The sequence below is a fragment of the Onychomys torridus genome, chromosome 4, assembly GCF_903995425.1.
Source record: "Onychomys torridus chromosome 4, mOncTor1.1, whole genome shotgun sequence".
Classification (NCBI taxonomy): Eukaryota; Metazoa; Chordata; class Mammalia; order Rodentia; family Cricetidae; genus Onychomys; species Onychomys torridus.
Genome location: NC_050446.1, coordinates 149,329,953 through 149,355,561, shown reverse-complemented (window position 1 = coordinate 149,355,561; position 25,609 = coordinate 149,329,953). Strand labels below are relative to the sequence as shown.

Sequence of the window (25,609 nt, the reverse complement as noted above, 5' to 3'; positions counted from 1 at the left end):
ACTCATGATCCTATACATAAGTTTCCTATGTGTCTTAGTGAGTGCTCTATTGCTGTGAAGAGACACTATGACCATGACAATTCTTATAAAGGAAAAAAATTTAATTGGGTGGCTTACAGTTCAGAGTTTTAGTCCATCATCATCATGGTGAGACATGGCGGCATGCAGGCAGACATGGTGCTGGAGAAGGAGCTACATATTGATCCACAAGCAACAAGAAGTGAACTGAATTAGGCATAGCTTGAGCATAGGCGACCTCAAAGCCTGTCCCTACAGTGACACACTTCCTTCAACAAGGCCACACTCCTAATAGTGCCACTCCCTATGAGCTTATGGGGACCAGTTATATTCAAACTACCAAATGTGTGCCTCACTATGCCTAGTGGTGACTTCTTGTTAAATGAATGTACTAATATGAAAGTATAAGACTGTCAGTATGTCTGGATCATTTGGTAGATGGGGAGCCAGTGGACTTAAGATAAAAGCAATAGATTTCTAAACAGAAAAAAAAAGAGAGAGAGAGAGAGAGAGAGAGAGAGAGAGAGAGAGAGAGAGAGAGGGAGGGAGAGAGAGAGAAAGAGAAAGATAAAAGAAATCAATTTAAACAAATAATATAAAATCTTTACTTTTTGTACACTGATACTACTTTTAATTTTTAAAATCTTTTTATTTTTAAAGGCTCGATTCCTGTTGTCTAAAGTTAATCCGTCTCAGACACACAATAACTTGTATGCTTGGGGACAGGTAAGAATTGCTGGGTTTCTGGGAAGAAGGTCAAGTTGCTTTCATTTAAAGCTTGTTTGAGCCTATAAATTGAACCTGTTTTGGTTCAGACAGAATGACTGTGGTGGGGTGTGGGCTGCAAAGTTCTGTTATGGGTGGGAATAGGGTACTACCTGTATGAGTCTTTCACTCAGAGCTTACTTACTGTGCCAGAGGCAGCATGCACCACTGTGACCTCTGCACCTCTCTTCATGCACGAGGAGGATGGTATTAAGTCCTTTCTTTTGCCTACAGGGCATCTCCTGCTCCTTATTGACCTATTTTCTCTTCACTTTCAGCCTTGCTCCTTTGCCTAATCATTCTCTGAATTTGTTTTTGTTTTTCTTTCAATGATTCTTAAAATGTTTTAGATTATACTTGGTTTTTGAGATAACTGTAAGTTTATTTGCAGTTATAAGAAATAATACAGGGGTTGGGGATTTAGCTCAGTGGTAGAGCGCAGCAAGCGCAAGGCCCTGGGTTTGATCCTCAGCTCACATACAAAAAAAAAAAAAAAAAAAGAAAGAAAGAAAGAATACAAAAAGTTGAGCATGTGGCACATGTCTTTAATTCCAGTGCCCAGCAGACAGAGCAGGTGGATCTCTGAGTTCCAGGATAGCCAGGGCTAGTAAGGCCCTGTCTCATGACAATCAAATCATAATAAACACCAAGAGATCTCCTGTAACTAATTTTTAAATTAATGGTTACATTCTGAAAAATAATAATTCAGTATAGTATTCAGGATATTGTCAGTGACAAAGAAATTTTCATCACTATGATGATCTCTCATATTGCCTCTCATAACCATTACCACCCTCCCCCATCCTCAACATTTGGCACTTACAAATCTGCTCAGCGTTTCCATATATATTCATTATTCAGACTGTTAGGTAGGGCTAGGAATATAGGCCAGTGGGCCAGTGGTAGAACACTTGCTTAGCATGCATAAATTCCTGGGTTCTATCTTAGCAACACACATACACGTGTACACACACACACACACACACACACACACACACACATACACGCACGCACACGCGCACACACGCACACACACACACACATAACCACTAAATATAAGGTCATACAGTAGATTAGGTGTTGTTTTTTTCACTCAAGTGTAATTATCTATAGATTGCTCCATGCCATTATGTTTGTTAATAATACATTCCTTTCAATTTGCAGAGTAATAATCCACAGTATGAGTACACATATCACACTTTGTTTGGTCATGCATCTATTTAAGGACATCTAGGGTGTTTGTGGTTTTGAGATCTTAGGAATAAAATTGCTATAAACAATTAAATACAGGTTTTATTTGAACAGGACTTCATTTCTTTGAGATAGAGGCACAGGAGTATATTTGATAGATTCTGTGATAGTTGTGTGTTTAGTGTTTTAAAGAAACTGTCACACTTTTGGAGAGCAGCTACACTCTTCTACTAGCAGTGGGGATGCAGTGATGTAGTTTTGTTGCCAGTATTTGGTGTTGTATTTTGGCTATTCATGTAGCTGTCTAGTGCTCTTGTCATTTTGGGTATTTTCTTTTCAGTGCCAGAGGTTGAACCAGGGCCTCTATAATATGTCAGCTCTGTACCACTGAGCTGCATCTCCAGCTCTTGGTTATTTGAGACAAAGGCCTCATACTGTGATTTTCATACCTCAGCCTTTAGTATGCTGGCATTCTAGGTGTGTGCCCTAACTCAGCCATCACTGGCTTTAATTTATATTTTTCTAATGACTGATGATGTTGGGCATCTTTTGTTGTTCAACATGAGTGGCGTATGTGCCATCTATTTATCTTCTGAAGTGTGTCTGTATCATTTGTGGTCTAATCAGATCATTTGCTTTCCTACTGTTGTTGAGACTAAGGGTTCCACTGCATAGCCCTGGCTCTCTTGAAACTCACTCTGTAGACCAGGCTGGCATGGAATTCACAGAGACCTCTCTCTCTCTGCCTCCCAAGTGCTGGGATTAAAAGCATGCACCATCACCATCTGGCTGAGACTGAGGGTTCTTTATGTGTCCTAGATGCTACTCCTTTTTCAGGTGTGTCACTTGTAAGTACTTTTATTTGTAACTTAGCCATTCTTTACAAAGCAGAAGTTTTAAATGTTTACATAGTTTACTCATCCATTTTTCCTGCTTTTGGTGGAAAGTTTAAGAACCCCCTTTCTAGTCTTAGATCCTGTCTAGTTACTTTTGTATTTTTTGTCACAAAACACCATGATCAAAGCAACTTATAAAAGAAAGCATTTTCTGGCCAGTGGTGGCGCACACCTTTAATCCCAGCACTTGGGAGGCAAAGGCAGGCGGATCTCTGTGAGTTCAAGGCTAGCCTGGGTGGTGGAACAAAGGCATGGTGGCAGCAGTAGGTGAGAGCTCACATCTTGTTGTGCAGATAGGAAGCCAGTTACATACCTCCTCCAACAACTCCGCACGTCCGGACCCTCCCCATACTGCCAGCAATTGCAGACTAAGAATTCAGATGTGAGCCTATGGGTCATTCTCATCCAGATGACCACAGATCCTAAAGATTTTCTTGTTTTCCTTTCTTTCCCCAATAGTCTTTTAAAAATAGTTTTATGTTGCATTTTAGGCAATAATTCATTTTGATTTATTTATTATTTTTATTATTATTATTTTGAGACAGGAGTCTGTCTTCATAGTCTCTCTTCTCTGGCTGTTCTTGAACTCACAGAAATCCACCTATCTCTACCTTCCAAGTGCTGGGAGTAAAGGTGTGAGTCACCATGGCCAGTTTTGATGAATTTTTTTTGTGTGAAGGTAGCTGGTGATATCTTCTACACATGAATATCTAATTGCTTTGGTATCATATATGGAAAAGGCTGTTTCTAGGATTGCTCTTGTATCTTTGTCAAAGGTCATAGTAGGATATAGGAGTGATTCCATTTCTTGGTTTTCTATTCTGTTTTACTGATCTGTGCTGATATCCCAATACCAATACCAGAGCTTTGAAACCACAGACTATATTCTTTTCACTTTCTTCTTTTGAAAAAAAAACAAAAAAAAAACCTGTCTTATTCTAGTTCTTTTGCTTTTCTTTATGAATTTTAGAATAATCCTGTTTATGTCTTTAAATATACTAGTAGAAGTTTTATAAGCATTTCATTAAGCCCATTTGAAGATAATTTGACGGTGAACTTGGTATGACTCTCCTTGTACTAAATCTCTTGATCCCGTTTTTTCAATATATATGTGAATGGATGTTATATGGAAATATATATGTATTTCCATTTTAAAAGGTAGTTGTGAATGGAGTCTCCCATTTTTTTACTTACTTTATTTTGTTTTGAAGCAGAACTCAGGTAGTTGTACAGCTGACCTTGGACTCTTCCTGCCTTGGCCTCCTGGGTCCTGAGATTACTGGTGTTCTGTATTCCTTGCAGTGTTTTATTTTTAATTTTAATGTCTGATTTCATTGATAATACATAGAAAAACAAACATGGTATACACTCATCTTGTGTACTGGGAACTGTCAGTGGTTTCTTGAGATTGTCTTCGGCGTGTTGTCTGCAAGTAGGGTGGTTTTATCTCTCTTTTGGTTGGAATGACTTGTCTCCTCTTGTAGTGAGGACTGCTAGTACCAGGACATTCCTCCCGAGACTGCAAGCTTATGGGACAAGCATTCTGCCTTTCACCACTGAGTACAATAGTAGCTGCAGGCTTTTCTAGACCTCTTTATCAAATTCTGGAAGGCCTCTCTATTGGTTATTTTTCTGAGAGTCTTTGTTGTGAGTGTCGAATATTGAAGTATCTTTAAATGTATTCTTTGGTATAATCATGACTTTTCTTTTTTTAAAAAATTTTTTCCTTTCTAAGCCTTTTACTAAGGCGGATTATATTGATATTTTTGAATATTAAGCCAATCCCCCCCCCTCTCTGTTTTTTTTCTTTTCTTCTGTGTAGCCCTGGCTGTTCTGAAACTTGCTCTATAGTCCAGGCCAGCCTCAAACTCAGAGATCTGCCTACCTCTGCCTCCCGATGCTGGAATTAAAGGCATAAGCTGTCACTGCCCAGCTTTTTTTTTTTTTTTTTTTTCCTCCTTTTTTGAGACAGGGTCTCACTGTATAGTTCTGTCTGGCCTAGAGCTGTCTTTGTAGACCAGGCTGGTCTTGAACTCACAGAGATTTGCCTCCCTCTGCCTCTTGAGTGCTGGGATTAAAGTCATGTGCCATCATGCCTGTATTGGGGATTAATTCCTGAGAAATTTGCTGGAATTTTCCAGTGAAACCATCAGTGCATAGAGATTTCTTTTACATTGCTAATTTCACTTTCTATAATTATTACAGGGATATTCAAATTATCTTTTCCATATTGAGTAATTTGTCAGTTGTGTGCTTTGAGGAGTTATTTTGTTGAGCTATCAAACACACACACACACACACAGACATACACACACAGACATACACACACACACAGACATACACACACAGACATATACACACAGACATACACACAGACATACACACACACACATACACACACACACATACACACACACACATACACACACAGACATACACACACATACACACACAGACATATACACACACAGACACACACACACACAGACATACACACACACAGACATACACACACACAGACATACACACACACACAGACATACACACAGACACACAGACACACAGACACACACACACACACACACACACACACACTCTGATAATTCTTTAGATGTCTGTAGACCTCTCAGCTTCATTCTTTGTTTTGATTTTTCGAGACAGGGTTTCTCTGTAGCTTTGGAGCCTGTCCTGGACTAGCTTTGTAGACCAGGCTGGCCTCGAACTCACAGAGATCCACCTGCCTCTGCCTCCCGAGTGCTGGGATTACAGATGTGCGCCACCACCGCCAGGCTCAGCTTCATTCTTTATGTTAGTAAGTTTCATCTTCTTCCCTGTGTTGCTAGAAGTTTGGAAGTTTACTTATCTTCAAAAGTACTGTTGGGGGCTGGGGATTTAGCTCAGTGGTAGAGCGCTTGCCAGGCAAGTGCAAGGCCCTGGGTTTGGTCCTCAGCTCTGGGGAAAAAAAGAAAAAAAAAGTACTGTTAATCCCACCAGTTGAGGATAAGACCACTATCACAATTTAAAGCCAAATTTGAAGCAAGTTTTAACTAAATGTTGACTAGGGGGATGGATTCTGGTCAGGTCCATCTCTAGGTTTCCAGGAAGTGGCCCAGAATCAAGTATAGCAAGTGCTTAAGAAGCCCTTCATTGCATTTCTCATGAGGTCCAGTCAGGGGCAAGCATATATCCTGACATGCCTCCAGCCTACATCCACTCAGGGGCAAGCATACATCCTGATGTATTTCCTGCCCAAGAACCTCCTGCCCACATGTGATCGAGCACATCTGGTGCAGATGGCTCAAACAAACTTGTTTAGGGGAGTGAAAACATTGTTATCTCCCATAAAGAATAGTCTCCAGCATTTCAGGCTTGGGCAGGAGGCTTGCAAATCGAAACATTTTTGTCTCATGGATCTCTTAGGCATAGTAATTAAAACTTAAAGGTAACTTTGGCTCTCATAGTACCAGTGCTTAATTTCACTGACTTTTAAAATTATCTCTTTCTTTTCTTATTTTTTTTTTTTTTTTGGAGCTGAGGATCGAACCCAGGGCCTTGTGCTTGCTAGGCAAACGCTCTACCACTGAGCTAAATCCCCAACCCCCTATCTCTTTATTTTCAACCCAATTGACTTCTGTTGTATTTGTTGTTACCTCCTTCTGTTTGCTTTAGATGTCTTTTACTCGGAAGCTAGAGCTTAGATTGTTGGGGTGTGGGCCTGGAGAGATGGCTCAGTGGTGAAGAGCACTGACTGCTCTTCAGGAGAATCCCACTTTGGTTCCCAGCGCCCATATGGTGGGTCACAACCATCCTTAACTCCAGTCCTATGGGATCCAGTGCCCTCTTCTGGCCACCAAGGGCACTGCATGCTCATGGTACACAGACATGCGTGCAGGTAAAACACCTACCTATACAAGGAAATAAGTAAGGAATGAAAATAAATGAATGAAAACTTGTCAGTGTGAGGCTGTCCCCCTTTTCATTAGTGTTGTTCCCGGTCAGCACTGCCAAAGCTGTGGCTCCCAAGTTTCAGTGCGTGTTGATTGTATTTATCTGTGCAGCGTTTTCCTCATTTCTTGTTACTGATTTCTCTGTAGATTCCATTTTGATTGGGAACACACTTGGTATGATTTCAGTTCTCGTATACTTGTTGAAGTTTGTTTTGTGATCTGGGACATGATCTGTCTTGGTTTCCATTCCATGGTCACTTGAAAAGAAAGACTGTTGTGCAGCTATTTGGTGGACTGACCTATCAATCAGTGTTAATTGGATCCTGTTACAGTTGGTGGCATCACTGAGTTCTCATATATCCTTACCAGTTCTCTGTTGTTCTACCGGTTTGTGAATGAATTTTCCAGCCCCAGCTCTGGCTTATCTGTGACTCGTCTTCACTTCTGTTAGTTGTTCCTCACCTGCCTTGCACCCCTGTTTGATGTGTACTTAGTGTGTTGGCCCATTTACCGTAAGTTATGTCCTTCTGTGTCTCTAGTAATTTCTTTGCAATGACAGTCATAAAGGCATTGCTTAGGTAGTGCAGTGTAACAACTAGTTTGTGTCTGTGACTGTGGTGTTATATTTGGAATTGTCATACCTGTAACATCATAGCTTTTTGCTCAAGATTACTGAATTTTAGAGAAGAAAGAAATAAATTACCTATAACCACTCTTCCTAGCTACTTCCTAGGTAATAAAAACTAAATATTTCATGATGTACATATGTTGTTTCTTTACAAATCTGAGATCTTGCTGCAAACTGCCCTTTCTACCCAGTCTTTTCACCCAGAGCATTACTTAAATCGTGTTTATGATGTTACAAATAGCATCTGTTGGTGGTGTCACTCATTCACTTGCCCGTGACACCTTTTTCCGTTATAGTACAGCACTTTGGAGATAGGTATGGTGCTGGCAGTGGTGTGCCACAGAGGGGGTGGTATACAGGCCTCAGAGGGCTCACAGCTGGTGGGAGCTCTGGATGGTTTGAGACGGGTCTGAAGGACCCTGGGAAGGGATGAAATAGGCAGCCATATACTCATAGACTGTTGGCAGTGGGCAGGCATACCAGATCTCAGGAAGGAGTTTAGAGAAAAGCATGCTTCTGATGAGTGGAATTAGCCAGACAGAGGACAGGGTGGTGAGGAACAAAGGTGGTACCCATGGATGCCCCAGGCAGAAGGCACCAGGCAGCTGGGGATCCTGAATGGCTGTTGAGGTCTTCGTCAGTAAGCCTTTGTGGTCATCTTTCAGGAAACTGGAGCGCCCATCCTAACGGACGATGTCAGCCTGCAGGTATTCATGGATCACTTGAAGAAGCTGGCTGTGTCCAGTGCCTCTTAACTGACAGTGCAGCTCAGCAGTGGAGGACAGCACTGTCAGACTCTGCTCACACCGTTGATATCACCTTAGCAACATTCCTGTCACCTTTCTGGAAGATTCTAATAAATAATCCAAGGAATTTTTTTATATGTATGTCTTCAGGTTATAATTTATTTGTGTTCCTTCTCTGTCTGTTTTCCTACACATGAAATTGTATAAGGTCATAAATGTTCGCTAATTGTAGATGTTTACTTTTTGTACCTTAATGTTTTAGAGTCTTTATAAAATCAGAGTTTATGTATTTTTGGCTGCTTGTTTAAGTGAGCCTTAATGATCATAAAGGAAATAAATCTGGATGAGAAGACCATTGACCAAAATAATCATGCAGACTTTATCTCTGTGTGTGTGTGTGTGTGTGTGTGTGTGTGTGTGTGTGTGTGTGTGAGAGAGAGAGAGAGAGAGAGAGAGAGAGAGAGAGAGAGAGAGAGGATGTATGTATCTGGGGGGTGGGTGTTCCTCAAGGGCTGTTTTCTGACTTTGATCTTCATCATCTAAATGTTGAGGAACTATTGTATGAAATGTGTGAAGCAAGATCTTTGTCGGTGTGGTTTGCAGGGCACCCCCCTGATTCACTGGTCACTGCCATGTCAACAGTCCAGCCCAGGTAGACCTCAAGAGATCGCTGATGGCCCTAAGAGGCTTTAACGGAGTAATGCTACATTTATCCTGGACACCGAACAAACTACCTGGAATGAGTTCTGTTTTTAATAAAAAATTTTACACACACACACACACACACACACACACACACACACACGTCAAAATAAAACCTTTATCCTAAAGAGCTTAGACTAAGTAAATACCCTCCATTTCCTGAACCCAGGCCAGTTCTTCAGAAGTGACCGTGTACCGCCTTCTCTTCCATGTGTTTTGTTGGTGACGTATTTGGTTTTAGCCACTGTCCTTCAGTTCCTGCTTTTGTTCCATGAGGATGTTAAGAAATTCCTCCCTACCCTCTAGTTTTTGTTAGCTGTACTTTTATTTTTATATTATCAAGACTTATATAATGTATGTTCTAACCTCTAGCCATCATTCTGTTTTTCATGTGGAAGTGGATTGTAAAATCTAAAGGAAGCATTTGTCCAGTTGTGATGATGTAAATATCTATTGTTCATGCTGGGGCCAAGGTAGTGCTGTCCCCCCCCCCCCCCCCCCCCCTTGTTCCTACAGCGGTTTATCAGTCATTTCTCAGGCCACTTGGAGGAAAACTTTCCAGATGATCAACATCACTTTCCTTTTTAACACTGATATGTGTGTGTTTAATGGAGGGAGGGAGGGAGGGAAAGGTGTGTGTGGGGGGGAGAACATGCATGCTCATGGAGATGAGGGGACATTGTACAGAAGTTGGTTCTCATCTTCCACCTTGTGGGTTCCAGAAATAAAACTCAGGCCATCAGTCTTGGCAACAAAGCCCTCACATACTGAGCCATCTTGCCAGCCCCAAAGGGAAGAAGAAAGTGAGTCCTAAGTAGAGATTGAAAGAGAACCATGAAGTGGATGTTAGGCCAACCGGACTGATTTTAGTTTTCTGCCTTTTGAGTTCATATTTGTGCTCCTTTATCTCTGCTCTGTGCTTTAGAAGCATTTACTGTGTAACAGTTATATTTTAAATTAAAGAGTTTATATAATATTTCCTTTTCTAGAGGATATTTTTATGTAATTTTCAACTACATACATAAATGTAAAAGGAACCCTGGAAGATAAGAGGGAAAATGTTTTTGAAGCCACCAAAGAAGCATGCAGGGTCAATGGTGTCAATTGCTTTAGAAGTCAAATTTGGGGAGGGCTGAAACAGTCAAAGCAGGTTACCCAGCCCACTCCTGGTAAACGCCTCAGGCTTGTTCTCGGATTATTCAGTCTACTGGCATGCAGACAAATTATGCCTGGAAGAAGTGTATGCATAAGAAAAGCAGTCGATGAAATCGAAGGCCTTTATTTTTTAAGATCTTTGTATGAAGGAAGATGAAAGCCAATAGGAAGAAAAGCCGCAGTGGTGGGCGATTGAGTGCAATTGGGAAAGGACCAAGGGAGCCCCAAAGAATTGGACCTAGAGTTCTAGAGAGGTACATTGGAGAAAAGCAAGTTGCAGACACTGTCTTCCAAAATGTGACAGCCGTTAAAGAAAGTTGGAGTTGCCATTTCAAATACCGTCCAACATACGGAGGGCAGGGATTACAACTTTGCAAGTGAGGAAGTTCAAGTCGCCATCTGCTCCCCATCACATAGAATATACAGAGTAGTCGCCAGCTGGCAGCTGAGCGCCTAAACTATGGTTCCCTAGATTAAAGCCTTCCGTCCTATCCTGGATTAACTGTGGACTACGAGTCCCTAAATGCATCGCGGCGGAACAGGAAGTAGCTAGGGCTGGCTACCTATTGGTGGCCGCTGGGACACACTGATTGGAAGGGCTCCCTCCACGCAAACTTCTCCCTTATGGAGCCATGCGTCCTGACCAGGCTACCTTGTGGTACCGGCGGATGTCTGTGGTCTACGCAATCGGCGCCTGGTCAGTGCTGGGCTCGGCGATTTTTATGACACGGAACCAGAAGGCGTCAGGTAGGGTCCCCCCGCGAGATCGGCCTCGTAGCCGCCGCTTCCCGCTCATCGCCCTGGGTGTCACCGAAGCGACCTCCAGTGCTTGAACCCTGGGGTAATGCAAAACTGCTGCAAACGGGTACTTAGATAATTTGCGGCGATGGAATCTGCAAAGAGCAAGACTCCTCCAGGAACTATTAAGTATTGTCACCTGGACCTTATATATTGATTGACTAACACTGTCCCCATGTTCACTTAAGTGGCTGGTGGATCCCAGAGTCTCGGACAGTGGCCCGAATGCTGCTCATTTTCTTGAGACCCTGTCGCTTATGGCGAGCAAGCAGTTTAAGGCCTTAACAGCAACCGAGAAGTATTAAAATCATCCCAGTTATTGGGTGAAGGAATTCCCTAAACCTTCAAATACGTCCTGGAAATCGAAGGAGCCCGAAAGTCAGTTGTAATCGTTAGTGGCTGAAAATACTCTAAATCAGTTGTGCTGGATTGCCCAGACCGAACAGACTAAAAGCCACTGAATTGTGCTTTGTGAAAGGAATTTGTATGATATGTTAGCTATATCCCAATAAAGCCATTGTGTAAAAACTGGAAATTCTACTTGGTCAGGAAGATTGTTAGTGGTTTGAAAGTTCACACGGTCATCACGTATGACGGTTTTTGCCTCTGCTTTTTCTTTCTGAAAGAAAGATAATGGCAATAGACATCCGATATGCATAACCATACCATGTATTATGCCCAAGACTTTAATGACTGGTGTCTAAGTTAGTAGTAATTGAGGCTCTTTTCTGTTTTTAAGGTGAAGGAGCAGAGCCAAAGGATGATGACTCAAGGAATGAATCGCCTGTGTCCAACCTAGAAAAGGAAATAAATGAGCCTGTTGAAGGGCTTTTTGTGAAAACATATGTAAAGTATTCAGAAAATTCTGTTCCAGTTACTCAAAGGATTGTGGACTATCTGCGGTCATGGACCGGTGGGCCTGGACCAGAATCTTGATCGGCCACTGAATTCGGAAAACAAGGACTTGGCTCAGTACTTGATAAATGCCCTGATTTTTTCCATTTCATTTTTGTGGAAAGAATGTATTTGTTTTGATTTTACAAAATATAATCACTAATGTGCAACAAGTGAATTCTTGGGGGGAACTGAACACATAAATTCAAGAGGCAGTCTTCTATGTTTACATGGCTGAAAGGTTGATATAAACCATTACGTTTTTGTTGTTGTTTGAGACAGGGTTTCTGTGTGTAGCTTTGGTGCCTTTCCTGGAACTTACTCTGTAGCCCAAGCTGGCCTTGAACTCACAGATCTGCCTGCCTCTGCCTCCTGAGTGCTGGGAATAAAAGTGTCAGCCATTACCGCCCAGCTAACCATTAAAATTTTAAAATTATAGTTATTTGTGAATGGTGTGTGTGTGTGTGTATGCATGCTGTGATGTGTGCATGGAGGTCAGAGGACAGTTTCCACTGTGGTTCCAGAGATCAAACTCAGGTCATCAGGCACCTGCTGAACCATCTCACTGGCCCTGAAATTTCAGTTTTGAAAAATTTACTTATGGGGTTGGAGATGGCTCAGCAGGACCAGGGTTTAGTTCTCAGTATCCACATCAGACACCTCAGTCAGCTGTGACTCCAGCTGTAGGGGATCTGATGCCTTTGGTCTCAGCCGGCATCTGCACTCAAGTGCACATACCCGATTGCAGATGCACACACATGTATGTAATTAAAAGTAATAAAAACAAATCTTTAAAAATTTGCGTGTGCACATGTTTGTACCTGAGGGCAGACACATACCACAGCATGGGTGTGGAGGTCAGAGGACAACTTTAAATGCTGGTCCTGGTCCTAACCTTCCACCTTGTTTGAAATAGGATCTTTCTCTCTCTCTCTTTTTTTTTTTTTTTTCTGTGCTGGGTACCCTAGGCTAACTACTGCAGGCTTCGGGGAGATTCTTTTGTCTCTGCTGTAGGAGTGCTGGGATTAGCCACAAGCTGCTGAGTCAGACTTTTCACATGGGATCACAGCATCAAACACGTTGATTTACTGAGTAATCTCTCTGGCCCTGATAATGAAAATTATATCAACTTCTATAAGCTAAGTTTTCCGAGAGTGGCTTATATAACGTATATTTTTCATGCTATTATCAGACATACTTTAGGTGTTCCACTAAGGTTAGACTGAGGAAAATCTCCATGTTCAGTTGGGGCATTCAGAGCAGCCCTCTACCAGGTACCAGTGGGTACTGGATAACTTACGAATTAGATTATTACTCCTAGATTAGATAGACTTGACCTGTTCCTTGGTACTTTTGCCTGCACAGGTATAGATGCATACCACATGCTTGACTGGTGTCTAAGCAGGTCAGAAGAGGGTGTCAAATCCCCTGGAACTTGAATTGCAGGCAGTTGTGAGCTGCCATGTGGGTGCTGGGAATTGAATCTCTTAACCACTGAGCCATCTCTACCCCTGGGTAGTGTTTTCCTTCCTTCCTTCCTTAGTTTTGGTGTTTTTGAGACATGTTTTTTTCTCTGTAATCCTGTGTAACTCGCTATGCAGACTAGGCTGGCTTCAAACAGACATGCCTGCCGCTGTCTTTCAAGTGCTGGCACCAAAGGCATGCACCCCCGCTGCCTGGCTCTAGGTAGTGTTTTAAACTCACAGCTACATGAGACCTTGTGGAACATAGGGATGAATGGTAGTAAGAATCTCAGCTGTTGAGCTATCCCACCCCAGGCCAAGTAAGAACCTCAACTGTTGGGCTATCCTACCCCAGGCCAAGAACCAGTTGGTACTAACTGAATATATTGGAACAGTGTGGTGGGCATCAAATTGAATGATCAAGAAGCAGCCTAAAACAGGAAAGGGAGCATGATGGGAAGAAGGGGTGAGCTGGGGCTGTGCCTCAGGTAGAGTGCTTTCTTAGTGTAAACAAGGCACTGGGTTAAGTCCTCAGTACTTGGGAAACAAAACAAAACAAAACAAAACAAAACAAAAAAGTAAAGCCAGGTTGGGGATAACAACAGGCACCTTACAAAAATGTCTCCCATCTTTGGGGATTTCCAGGATAGTAAAGGGCAAGAGCTGAGGGGCTGTGGTATCTGTCAGGATAGAGCTGTTTAAGAGATCACTGTAGGATAAACTGCTAAACCTCCACTCACACCAGGCAGTAGAATAGTGTGAGAATAGAGCGTAAGGGGCAGGAGAGGATGCTCAGTGGTTCAGAGCACTCACTGTCCTTTCAGAGGACCTGAGCTAAATTCCTAGCACCTGCAGAAAACCATCTGTGACCCCTTTTCTGGTAGGCACCACAAATACTACTACTGAAAGCAAGCTAGATTTTGGGAAGAACCAAACTGATAATACCAGTAGGCCAGTTATTCAGAGAAAGGTTCTCTTTCTAATCAGATAGGAATCATTTGTAATGAAACCACATTTAATAAACAGTGCTTTCCTGAATTCAGTGGGTTGGTCATATCAGCTCAGAGGGTGTTACTGTTATCATCCCAATGATAACTCTCTCCCTTTCCTTTTTTCTGGCCAGAATGTTCCCTAGTCCATGCATAGTACTCTCGTATATTTTATTTCTTTAAAATTTTGTGTGCATGTATGTGGCATGAATTTGCATGTGGCAGGATAATTGTGGCGCTCAGAGGACATCTAGTGAGACTTGTTCACTCGTTCTACCTGTGGGGACTGTGAGATCAAACTCAGGCCATCAGGCTTGGCAGCACATGCCTCTACCCATTACTCTTTGACACCCCTGGCTCTTCTAACTTCTCATTTACTTCCTGGATGTGAAAAATTGACTGCTTGGTAGAATGTTCCTAATTTAGGGTTTTTAAAAATTAGATTTAGGTAGAGAGTCCCATGCAGTCCAGACTGCGTTGCACTTGCTCTATGGTCGGTCATCCTTGAACTGGTCCTCCTGCCTCTCCATCTCTGGGTCTGGGATTCCAGGTAGGTGCCACCATCCCTGCTTTATGTAGCATTGAGGATTGAACCTGGGACTTTATACTTGGTAGGCAAGTACTACATCAACTGAGCTACATTTCTAGCCCCAGGTTGAACTTTGTTGTTGCAGAATTACTATTGTGTTCTTCAGTACAGTATCAGGAAGCATGTGAAGCCCATTTACTTCATACTGCAATAGGTTTCCAGACCTTAGTAGGCACCCAGACCTTTGCACATTGACTCCATGATGGAAGTGCCATTCAGGCCATAAAACTCAGCATGTAGACACTATCACCTGCCAAATGAAAATAAAGACCTAATCCATCAAAGTCCATAGTTCTGGGAAAGTCTCTAAATGTTCTAATTTTTGGCTCCTGTAGATCCACTTTGGGCTCACTTTTCTTGTTAATTGAAGTATTCAACCCAGGATATGCTTTTTTTTTTTTTTTTTTTTTTTTTTTTTTTTTTTTTTTTTTTTTGCATATAAGCTCGCCCTGGGGGCTGGAGAGATGGCTCAGCTGTTAAGAGCACTGACTGTTCTTCCAGAGGACCCGGGTTCAATTCCCAATACCCACGCGGTGGCTCACAACTGTCTGTAACTCCTGTTCTAAGGGACTCAACATCTGAACACAGACACACATGCAGGCAAAACACCAATGCACGTAAGAAAAACAAAAACCCAAAAACTCATCCTGAAAAAGGGTCAGGGCTTCATTGGGATCCTGAACACCCAGTGTAGTTGCTGGCTGACTTTCTATTGGCTTAATCCCATGTCTGAGTAGTCTTCTCTGGTGGATAGATACCTGACAATAGTACTAGTTTGTAGGCTTTTGTTGTTTTTGAGACAAGGTCTCACTCCATATTCCAAGCTGGCCTTGAACTTCTGTCTCCAGAATGCTTGGATCACAGACACTGGGCCACCATTCCTTGGAGTCTTCTGGGCAAATGACAGCTCCTTGCTTTCTATCAAATCCTTTTCTGAATCTACCAATCCTAGTAGAGGCCTTAAAAGCGAAGACATTCTGAAATAGGTGATCTTTTTCTGATATCCCCATTTCTTTTTCTAGGAAGAGTCTCATCATGTTGCCCACATTGGTGGTCTTAAACTCATGGACTTAAAACACTCTCCTGCTTCATCCTGAGTAACTGAGGATGCTCTCTCCTCTCTCTCTCTCCTCCCTCCCTTTCTTCATCCTCTTTGTTGTTTGCTTTGTAAACACGTGCTCTTCAACTGGGCTACAAAGATACTTTTTAGCCATGAAAAATGGCTAGAGTAATAGCTACAGCCTTCTAAGCACCTGTACGGTCTCCTTCAATCAAACTTCCCAACAATTCTATGATTGGTCTAAGTATTAGATTTGTATTAGGAAGGAATTAGAATTTTGGACTTACATACCTATTTACAATCGTGATGTGTCTAAGATACATTAATAGTTATATAATTAAATGGCTATTTTAGCAGCAGATCCTTTTGTATTTAGCAACAGGCTTGCTGCTGAGGGCAAAGTTGAGGGAGAAAGAAACTGGAGCAGAAATTAAGGTGTCATCTGGGCATAGTGGAGTCTGGGCTAGCAGTTTGGGACAAGCCAAGGGCTTAGGGTGGAGCTCAGCTGTGGATGGGGCGGGGCCTAACACGGATGGGCGAGGTTATGGAAAGGTGACAGGTGAGCGTGATTGACGTGGCCGGGACCAATTGGTGGGTAGGTGTGGCTGACGTGGGCGGGCCGCTGCTCAGTGGAATGGGTCCTCCCGGAGCGCTTCCGGGTGTTACCGGCAGAGGGCGCCGGGCGAGGAGCTGCCGGCGGAGTCGCAAGGTCTGACCACACGGCCTGTCTCAGTAGCCACAACCGCCGCCATGAAGGCCGTGGTGCAGCGCGTCACCCGGGCTAGCGTCACAGGTCAGTCGGGCGGGGCCGGGCCCGGGAGAAGCAGCCTCTGACCCCCGCGACCCGCTGTTCCGTGTGAGGGTTCTCCGCAGCCCAGAGTTGCCCGGCAGCTCCGGAGCAGCGCCGTGGCCGAGAAAAGCCGGCACATGCTTGGCCGCTCATGGGCTCAGGCTCTGTTGCTTTGGGTGCAGCATAAACTCTCATCATCGTCGTCATCATCATTATAATCATCATCATCTTTGTGTGTGTTTGTGTGTGTGTGTGTGTGTGTGTGTGTGTGTGTGTGTGTGTGTGTGTGTGTGTGTGTCTCGCACAGACAAGGTGGCCAAACCTGCTAGCATCCCCAGGGCCCGTTCGTGAATGCACTGTTGCACAAACACCACATAGGGAGCATTTGCGGAGCGCACTCCCCTGTTTCTCACTTCCTTGTCGAAATGTTGTATTTTAGTACCTCCTTTTGCGTATCTTTTCTTTTTTTTATACTTGGCTCATGATAAAATGTACAGATGAGGAACAGCTTATTGTTTGAGCTCTGACACTTGTGTGCAAATACATTAAGGCATCCCAACTAGGTGCAGAGCGTTCCTTGCATCTGGATGTCCATCTCTGAACCCTTCCTTCAGCCATGGTTCAAAAACCACAGAATCCAAGAGGACATCTTTCTTTTTCCACTAATTAATGTGGACCAAGACGTTCAACCATTAGCCAATGGTTGAATGTGGTAGTCTAGTTCAAGCAACCAGGATCCAGATGATCATTATACCTACTGTAGTTATTTGAAAAGTATTTAAAAAATTGAAATGACAGGTGCCACACTTTTAGTCTTTTAAGTTAAAAAAAAAATACATTTATTTAGTGTGTGTGTGTGTGTGTGTGTGTGTGTGTGTGTGTGTTTCTGCATGTACAGGACACTGGTGTCTAGGCTAGAGGACAATTTGGAGGTGTCACTACCATGTAGGTCCTTGGGATTCAACTCAGGGCATCAGGCTTGGCAGCAAGTGCCTTTACCTGCTGAGCCATCACCTATCTATTGTTTTAATTATATATATGAAGAATTACATTTTTAGGTCAGATGCTATGGCAAGCACATGCAGTCACAGTCGATTTGGAGGCTGAGGCAGAAGGATCCCTTGAGCCCAGGAGTTCAAAGCAGACTGGACAGCAAAAGAGACCAAAATGATCCCTCAAACAGTTTCAGTTCAAGTAATAGAGAGATCTTTTTCTTCAAGCCATTTTATAACAAATACACGTCTTGGAGTCTACAAAGTATAAATCTAAACCCAAGATCCCTCCCCCACCAAGTACCTAAAGCATATATTTAGTCCCACTTAGTGATTTTCAAGTTGCTCTGTAAACTTTGGTTTTAGGAATCATCCTGGATTAATAAGGGGTAGAATAGAACTAGAGTTTATGGGACTTTAGTAACATTTCAGTAAATATTCAAATACATGAGAACTGGGAAAATTCATTGATGAAAAACTATTTTGCTCTTTTGAGGAGAATCTGTCTACTTTGTGTGTTCATCCCCAACATACTTAAATTTTGAGGTTTGGTCCCGTAAGCCTCCATCCTGCTGATCTGGAGTTCGGAAAATGTACCTTTGATTGTAAATGGTGGCCCATCTAGATCCCAGCACTCTAGGGGCAAAGTCCAGCATGGGCTACCTAGTGAGTTGAAGGCCAGACTGAACTACATAGTGAAACCCTGTCCTACAAAACCAAGGCCTGGGAATGTGCTGGCCTAGCATGGACAAGGCCCTGGGCTGGTACTTGCATGAAGTGTCTAACACTCTTAGAATTCCCCTTAGGGAGCCCTTTGATCATACCTGAGCTTAAGCTAATGAGACAGTTCAGGGTAAGAACTAGTGAATGACCTGAATAACAGTCAATTGCCTAGAGTGGTTAGACCCATTGCCTATAGTTTCCAGATGTTTTCCAGGTTGTGTTTTGTGGTGGTATTGTGTTCCTCAAAATATTGTGTACCCTAATAAACTTATCTGGGGTCAGAGACAGAACAGCCACAATATTAAACATAGAGGTTAGGCAGTGATAGCACACGCCTTTAATCCTAGCATTCCAGAGGCAGAAATCCCTCTGGATCTCCGTGAGTTCAAGGCCACATTAGAAACAGCCAGGCTTGGAGACACACGCCTTTAATCCCAGGGAGTGAAGGTAGAAGGCAGAAAGGTATATTCGGCGTGAGGACCAGAAACTAGAAGCATTTGGCTGGTTAAGCTTTTAGGCTTTGAACAGCACAGTTCAGCTGAGATCCACTTGGATGAGGACACAGAAGCTTCCAGTCTGAGGAAACAGGATCAGCTGAGGAACTGGCAAGGTGAGGTAGCTGTGGCTTGTTCTGTCTCTCTGATCTTCCAGCATTCACCCCAATAACTGGCCTCAGGTTTGATTTTATCAATAAGAACTTTTAAGATTCCTGCTACAGTGTTTGAGTAGTAATGGGGCATTATCAAGAAGTTGCCAAGGAGAGCAACTTATTTCCATTGTTTGAAGCAATTATACAGGGCCTATGTGATGGCTTAGCCAGGAAAAACATTTGCCCCCAAGTCTGAGGACCTGAAGAGAAAACCAACTCCTACAAGTTGTCCTTTGACAACTTGAGCTGTGGCACAAACATACGCACACATCTGTGTCACATAAACTGATAAATAAATATATAAGAAATCAGTCAGTTGTAATAATGTAAGTAAATCACCACAGTTAACAAATAAGTCTGGTATACATGCAGTCTGTGCAGGTGGGGTCCTAGGCTGTTAAAAGTTTGCTAGGTACATTGTTCAGAGAGGCGTATGTGCAAAGTCCAAACCAAGTGGAGTCCCAGTTTGCTAAACTGTTCTCTATGCTTGCCTGCCTCATTACTTTGATACTTATTTGCTGAAGAATAATATTAGGAAATACTAGAAGTCATTCTTTGCTATAAGCCATGATATTTCTGTAAGAACATAAAACTTGGTGTGTTCTATAAAAACAATACAACTGATGCATGTGATAGTCTCAAATCTGAGTAGAGGTGTTTCGAGCAGTGTTTGTTGTTGCTTGGCACGTATGTATGTTGTGTGTTCAGAACCAAGGCTGCATTAAAGGGGCATGATGCAATGATGCAGCATGAATGAGCACTGCCAGAAGCACCTTGGACACATGTTTTATGTTTGGTTTTGCATTAAGTTTTGGTGTTTGCACATTCAGAAACCTGTTGTTGCCATTTTTTTTTTTCTTGTGACACTTGCCTTTGGCTATGTGATTCCATATGTGATCACAAGCCAGAGCTTAGTTCACATTCCCTTGTTAGGGATATTTGCAGATACAATTGCATAGCAGAAGCAAAACACACAACACACACACACACACACACACACAGAGTTCATTCTTCTATTCCTGACTGGAACATTAGGTCAGTACAAAACAAAACAAACAATATAATGAGGTTGAGCAAAAAAGAGAAAATGATCAAGGTTGCCACTTAAAATATGGGTGTAATTTCACCATCATAATGATGAATGTTAGTCTAAATACTGTGCCAACATTTGAGATGATGGCTAAAGGTAGTAGGGAGTACATTTGACTCTAAATACATACACAGATATTATCATGGTGTTCTTAGAGTTTTGTTTTGCTTTTTTTATGGACAAAGTGCATGATTCAAAAAGCTTTAGAGGTTATTGGCTTAGTATGCCACTTTGTTAACATGCTGGGAGATGACAGCAGTTTCTGTAGTGATGCTTAACGCCTAAGTCATAGTGTTATGAATAATGAATTTACCTTTGCAGTAAGCAGGAAAAACATATATTTTTCCCGAGACAGGGTTTCTCTGTGTAGCTTTGTGTCTTTCCTGGAACTCACTGTGTAGACCAGGCTGGCCTCAAACTTAGAGAGATCCGCCTGGCTCTGCCTCCCAAGTGCTGGGATTAAAAGTGTGTGCCACCACTGCCCAGCACATATTTGTTTTATGCCATGGACATTTTCCATTCTATGCTGTCAGTGTTTTATGTTACTAGATTTGTTGATTTACTAGAGAAGCCGATATCTGCTTTCTGAGAATTAGTCTTAGCTGGAATCTCTGGGGGAGGAAATCAGTGTTCTTGTCTTCAGATGTATGAGACTGTGGAAAGTTCTAGGCATTGTATCCAAAGTTGCAGATAAGATCCTGTGCTAAAATCCTGCTTAAAGATGATTCACCTTCCAGTTCTCATTTGTTCCAGATAAGAAACCAGAGTGGATTGGAGTTATTGGCTCATATACTCACTGACTTTAACCAAAGAAGTTGTAAGGAGGATGTGTGATGTTAAGAATGGTCATAGAGTGCCTGAAAGATGCTTCCCAATGCCTGATTACATCTAAATCTTTTCTCCCTTTTGGTTCCTGGTAGTTGGAGGAGAGCAGATAAGTGCCATTGGACGGGGCATCTGTGTGTTGCTGGGTATATCCGTGGAAGATTCACAGAAGGAACTGGAACACATGTAAGATTTGGATTTCTAAGTCATTGCTAAGTCATGGGCTATGTGCTGGCCATGCTGGCCACTTCTGTAATATTTTGTGCTAATAATCTGAGCCTGTGTTGATTTTAACCATTGTTCCATGTAGATAAGACTGAGGAAGAGCAATGTGCCCAACCTCAGTCACTGTCGGCAGTGGAGTAGGACCCCAGTTTGCCTTATCCCCACCTCCTCCATGTTTCTTTCTCATGGATGTTGGGCGCCTTCTGTCTGATTTATCTTTAAAATGGGGCAATATGACTCGAGTACTCTTTAAGCAAACTGCCCAGTCATTCACCGTCATGTAAGGCTTGGAGCTCAGGTTCATTTCCGTGTTCCAGGGCGTCATGGACATCTTGCCCCATAAAAGCCTGAACCTGAATTAGAATCTGGGCCCACCCCCATGAAGCCGGTGCTGTTTTCACTCAGGCAAGGGAGTGTGCCATTGCTGCTGCCAGGCTGGCTGTCTCAGTAGACCAGTTTCCATCTGTAACTGCTTCTCCCCCAGCACCACCTGCTGCATTCACTCCATATGCTGCCCCTTGATGCCCAGAGCCTGAGTATAGCTCTGTCCGATTGTCCTATTGTTATTACATTAAAAGTCAGGCTCAAAACTAATCCCTGCTAAGACGTTGATGCCAGTAAGGGCAGTTTGATACTTCAGAGATGTTGGTATTGATAGAGTGAGTCCCCTAGGAACTCCAATGGAGTAGAGTGGGAGAGTGGATAATAATTGGTTCTGGGTCTAGATTTTTTTAATGCTGGGATGGCTAATCTTGATCATCTGATTGGACTGAGATGTTCATAGGAGATTAGTGAGGCACACCTCTGAGTATGTGTGTGAGTGTCTTTCCAGAGAGGAATACTAACGGAAAGGCCCCTGAGTAGATCTAGATAGCTGTTGCACGAATCTTAATTGGTCTTATAATAAAAACCCAGAGCCAGATTTTGGGGTAAATGCTGAAATATCAGAGGAAACAAGCCACAGCCACTTCTCACTGAAACAAACACAGCCTCGCCAACTCCTCAGCTGAAAGTGAGGCAAGATCCTGTCTCCACAAGTCCTCTGACTGGATGCCCCTGAGTCCTCAACTGAAAGGGCACTGAACTCCTCTCTCCTCCAGCCTTATAGTCCTTTCTCCACCCAGCCGTATCACTTCTGTCTCAACCTTCCGAGTGCTGGACTAAAGGCGTGCGCCGCCACCACCTGGCCTTTTTAAAATTTTTTATACAGTCCATTTTTACCATAGTCTTTTCTTTCTCCAACTCCTCTTAGATCCTCTCCTCCCTACTCACTAACTTTGTTCTCTCTCTCACAAACAAAACAAAAATAAAAACAAAAAAATCCATCCTAAAACAATAAGACAAAACAAAAAGTGTTCACACGCACACACACACACACACACACACACACACACACACACACACACACACACACACACACAGAGTCATGGAGTCTGTTTTGTGTTGCTAGCTGCTCCCTGGAGTGTCATTGATATACTCAATGACTCTCCAGTGGGGAAGATAGGTTTTGCCTTTCCCGCAGATATCAATTGCAGACAGGCCCTTGGTTAGTCCATTCATCCTTGTCCATGCTGGGATTTTGTCTTGATTGAACCTGTGCAGACCCTGTGCATGCTGTCACAGTACCGTGAGTTCATATGTGTATCAGTCCTGTTGTGTCTGGAGGACGCTGTTTCTTGGGATCAGCACTTAAATCTTTCTGCCTGATCCTCTGCAGAGCTCCTTGAGCCTTGAGGGAAGGGGTTTGATGAAGGCATCTCATTTTAGGACTGACTGCTCCAAAGTCTCACTCTCCGCACATTGTCCAATTGGGTCTGTGCGTTAATTACTACCTCTGTGATGATTGAACAATGCACTGATCTATGGATAGAGCGATATGTGTGTCAGTAAGTCATTTTATTTCTATGTTCCTTTAACAGAATAATAGTAGTAGATTTCCCTCTAGGGCCTGTGGCCTACCTAATCTCATGTGCTTGGCCACTTTAGTAATGTCAGATATGGGTTCCATTTCATGGAGTGGGCCTTAAATCCAGTCAGAAAGTGGTTGGTTACGCCCGTAAAATTTGTGTCCCTATTTCATGAATATATACTACAGGCTGCTTGCTACTGCGGGTCCCATGGTTGTAGCTGGCTGGTACTGATTATTGCTTTTCTCCTCCAGTAGAATACAGAGTACCTTCCAGTGCCATATGCTAGTCAGCAGGGCCGAAGCTTCTAGTAGGGCATCAGTTTGATTTCTCCATGTTCAATGACATAAGTAAGTGATGTCTTTAGCAATAGGACATCAGGTTGTGGAGAGTAACCAGTAGCCTTGGCAATAGCCTGTGATGTTTGGAGGGGTCTGTGGAACCCTTAACCAACAACTCAACAAGATGTAACCCATTCTTGGCCTGGAGGTTTTGCTTGGTGGCATAAGGTATCTAGTTGAGGCATTGTTTCCCCCATTATATTATTATTATATTGCAACTCCATTTAAATTCCTTTTATATATGTATATATCTTAGGAAGCTTCTACAGAAGTAGGTTTCCACATGATCTAAAAATTTTTTTTTTGTAGATTTGTTTGTTTTATTTTATGTGTTTTGTCTGCATGTATGAATTTGTATCATGTGTGTTCCTGTTACTTATAGAGGCCTGAAAGGTATATTCCTGGTCACTGGGTTTAGGGATGGTTGTGAATGATAATTCATATGGCTTTTCTAAAGGCCTTTAAGGATGGGCATGGTGGCTCAGGCCTTTAATCTTAGTTGGGAAGGAAGAGACAGGAGATCTCTGTGATTTCAAGGCTAGCCTGGTCTACATAATGAATTCCAGGATAGCCCAAACAAACAAAGAAAGAAATCCTTTAGTATTACTTGTCCACATTCCCTGCTTTATCCTGCCCTCCCATCCCCTTCCCCATTCTATCCCTTTATAACATAGTATTCTACATCCTCGGACTATTCCCCTCTTTTCCCCTGGTCCCTTACTACCTACCTAACCTCTGTGGATATTCTGATTGTAGCAAACATATCAAAAGCTTAAATGCTAACATCTACATGTAAGAGAAAACATGTAATCTTTGTCATTTTGGGTCTGGTTTAACTTACTCAGGATGATTGTTTCTAGATCTACCCATATACCCACAAATTTCATAATTAACAGTTGAATAATATTCCACTGTTGTAACTATACCATGTTTTCATTATCCATTCATCAACTGATGGACATCTAGAGTATTTCTAGTTTCTGGCTATTTATAACTAGAATAGCAATGAACATGGATGAATGGATATCTCTATAGTAGAATGTATAGTCCTTTGGGTATATGCCCAAGAGTGGTATATTGGGATCTTGAGGTTGGTCTATTCCTAGCTTCCCGAGGAACTGCCACACTGATTTCCATAATGGGTACCAGTTTGCATTCTCAGCAATGATTACGTGTTCCCCTCTCTCTGCATCCTTGCTGGCATGTACTGTCATTTGTTTTGTTGATCTTGGCCATTCTGACTGCGGTCAGATAAAATCTCAAAGTAGTTGTATTTCCCTGATGACTAAGGATTTTGAACATTTTATTTTGTTTCTCAGTCATTTGTGTTTCATCCTTTGAGAACTCTATGTTTAGATCTATACTCTATTTTTAAATTTGGTTGTTTGTTTCTTGATGTTCAGACTTTTTAGTTCTCTCTATATATTCTGGATATTTTTTATTAATCTATTTTTTATTAATTTGAGTTTTTTCTCTTCAGCTTTAGGTTAATTTAGCTAAATATTTGTCAATCTTATTGATTTTCTTGAATAACCAACATTTTGTTTCATTGATTCTTTTTTTTTCTTTTTCCGAGACAGGGTTTCTCTGTGTAGCTTTGTGCCTTTCCTGGAACTCGCTCTGTAGACCAGGCTGGCCTCGAACTCACAGAGATCCACCTGACTCTGCCTCCCGAGTGCTGGGATTAAAGGCATGCGCCACTGACGCCCAGGTCTCATTGATTCTTGGTATGTCCGTTTCATTGATTTCAGTCCTGTGTTTGATTATTTCTTCCTGTCTACTCTTTCTGTATTATTTCTTCTTGCTGTTCTAGAGCTTTCAAGTGCATCTTTAAGTTACTAATATGTGATTTCTTCAGATTTTTGATGTAGGCACTTAATGCTATGAATTTGCTTCACAGAACCATCTTCATTGTGTCCCATAGGTTAGAGTTTATTGTGTTTTCATTTTATTTCAATTCTAAAAAGTTTTAGCTTTCCTGCTTGATTTCTGTCTTGTCCCAATTTGTAGGTAGACTTTTACTGTCTAAACAGCCACTCCCAAATAACCACTTAGAGATTTAATATTAATTATAAATGCTCAGCTGATAGCTCAGGCTAATTACTAACTAGCTCTTACAAATTAAATTAACCCATCTCTATTAATCTATGTGTTGCCCCAAGGCATAGGGGACAGGTATTTTAGACATCAATTTAAATGTTATAGGGACAAGTATCTCCTTTGGCA

At 42.3% G+C, this 25,609-nt stretch overlaps 3 protein-coding genes and 1 non-coding gene across 7 annotated transcripts in view; 3 read left to right on the top strand and 1 right to left on the bottom strand.

Annotated features, from left to right (window-relative positions):
* Sec23b (SEC23 homolog B, COPII coat complex component) overlaps positions 1–8,559 on the top strand; it is a 43,674-nt gene extending 35,115 nt beyond the window's left edge. For 2 of the 3 annotated variants that reach the window (XM_036185234.1, XM_036185235.1), the window contains exons 19-20: positions 679–744; positions 8,111–8,559. In XM_036185234.1, coding sequence (XP_036041127.1) covers positions 679–744; positions 8,111–8,200 — 156 coding nt within the window. In that variant the 3' untranslated portion in view covers positions 8,201–8,559. Of the gene's footprint in view, positions 1–678; positions 745–6,539; positions 6,710–8,110 lie in introns of those variants that run through there. The other variant, XM_036185236.1, reaches the window with a different exon arrangement.
* Trnaa-agc lies at positions 6,395–6,467 on the bottom strand. Its single transcript has one exon. It is a non-coding gene; the product is annotated as a tRNA-Ala (tRNA).
* Positions 8,560–10,618: 2,059 nt separating the features above from the next.
* Positions 10,619–12,049, top strand: Smim26 (small integral membrane protein 26). Its single transcript, XM_036185591.1, has 2 exons — positions 10,619–10,795; positions 11,586–12,049. Exons 1-2 carry the CDS (start codon positions 10,681–10,683, stop codon positions 11,780–11,782), a joined length of 312 nt encoding a protein of 103 aa, XP_036041484.1. The 5' UTR covers positions 10,619–10,680; the 3' UTR covers positions 11,783–12,049.
* Positions 12,050–16,500: 4,451 nt separating this feature from the next.
* The window catches only part of Dtd1 (D-aminoacyl-tRNA deacylase 1), a 177,885-nt gene continuing 168,776 nt past the window's right edge, over positions 16,501–25,609 (top strand). Inside the window, exons 1-2 of one of the 2 annotated variants that reach the window (XM_036183111.1) lie at positions 16,501–16,634; positions 21,006–21,096. In XM_036183111.1, coding sequence (XP_036039004.1) covers positions 16,592–16,634; positions 21,006–21,096 — 134 coding nt within the window. In that variant the 5' untranslated portion in view covers positions 16,501–16,591. The remainder of the gene's footprint in view (positions 16,635–21,005; positions 21,097–25,609) is intronic. The other variant, XM_036183112.1, reaches the window with a different exon arrangement.

Coding starts and splice junctions, on each gene's coding strand:
- Smim26 (XM_036185591.1), top strand. CDS start 10,681: ATGCGTCCTGACCAGGCTACCTTGTGGTACCGGCGGATGTCTGTGGTC. Junction 10,796..11,585: donor ACGGAACCAGAAGGCGTCAG/GTAGGGTCCCCC, acceptor TCTGTTTTTAAG/GTGAAGGAGCAGAGCCAAAG.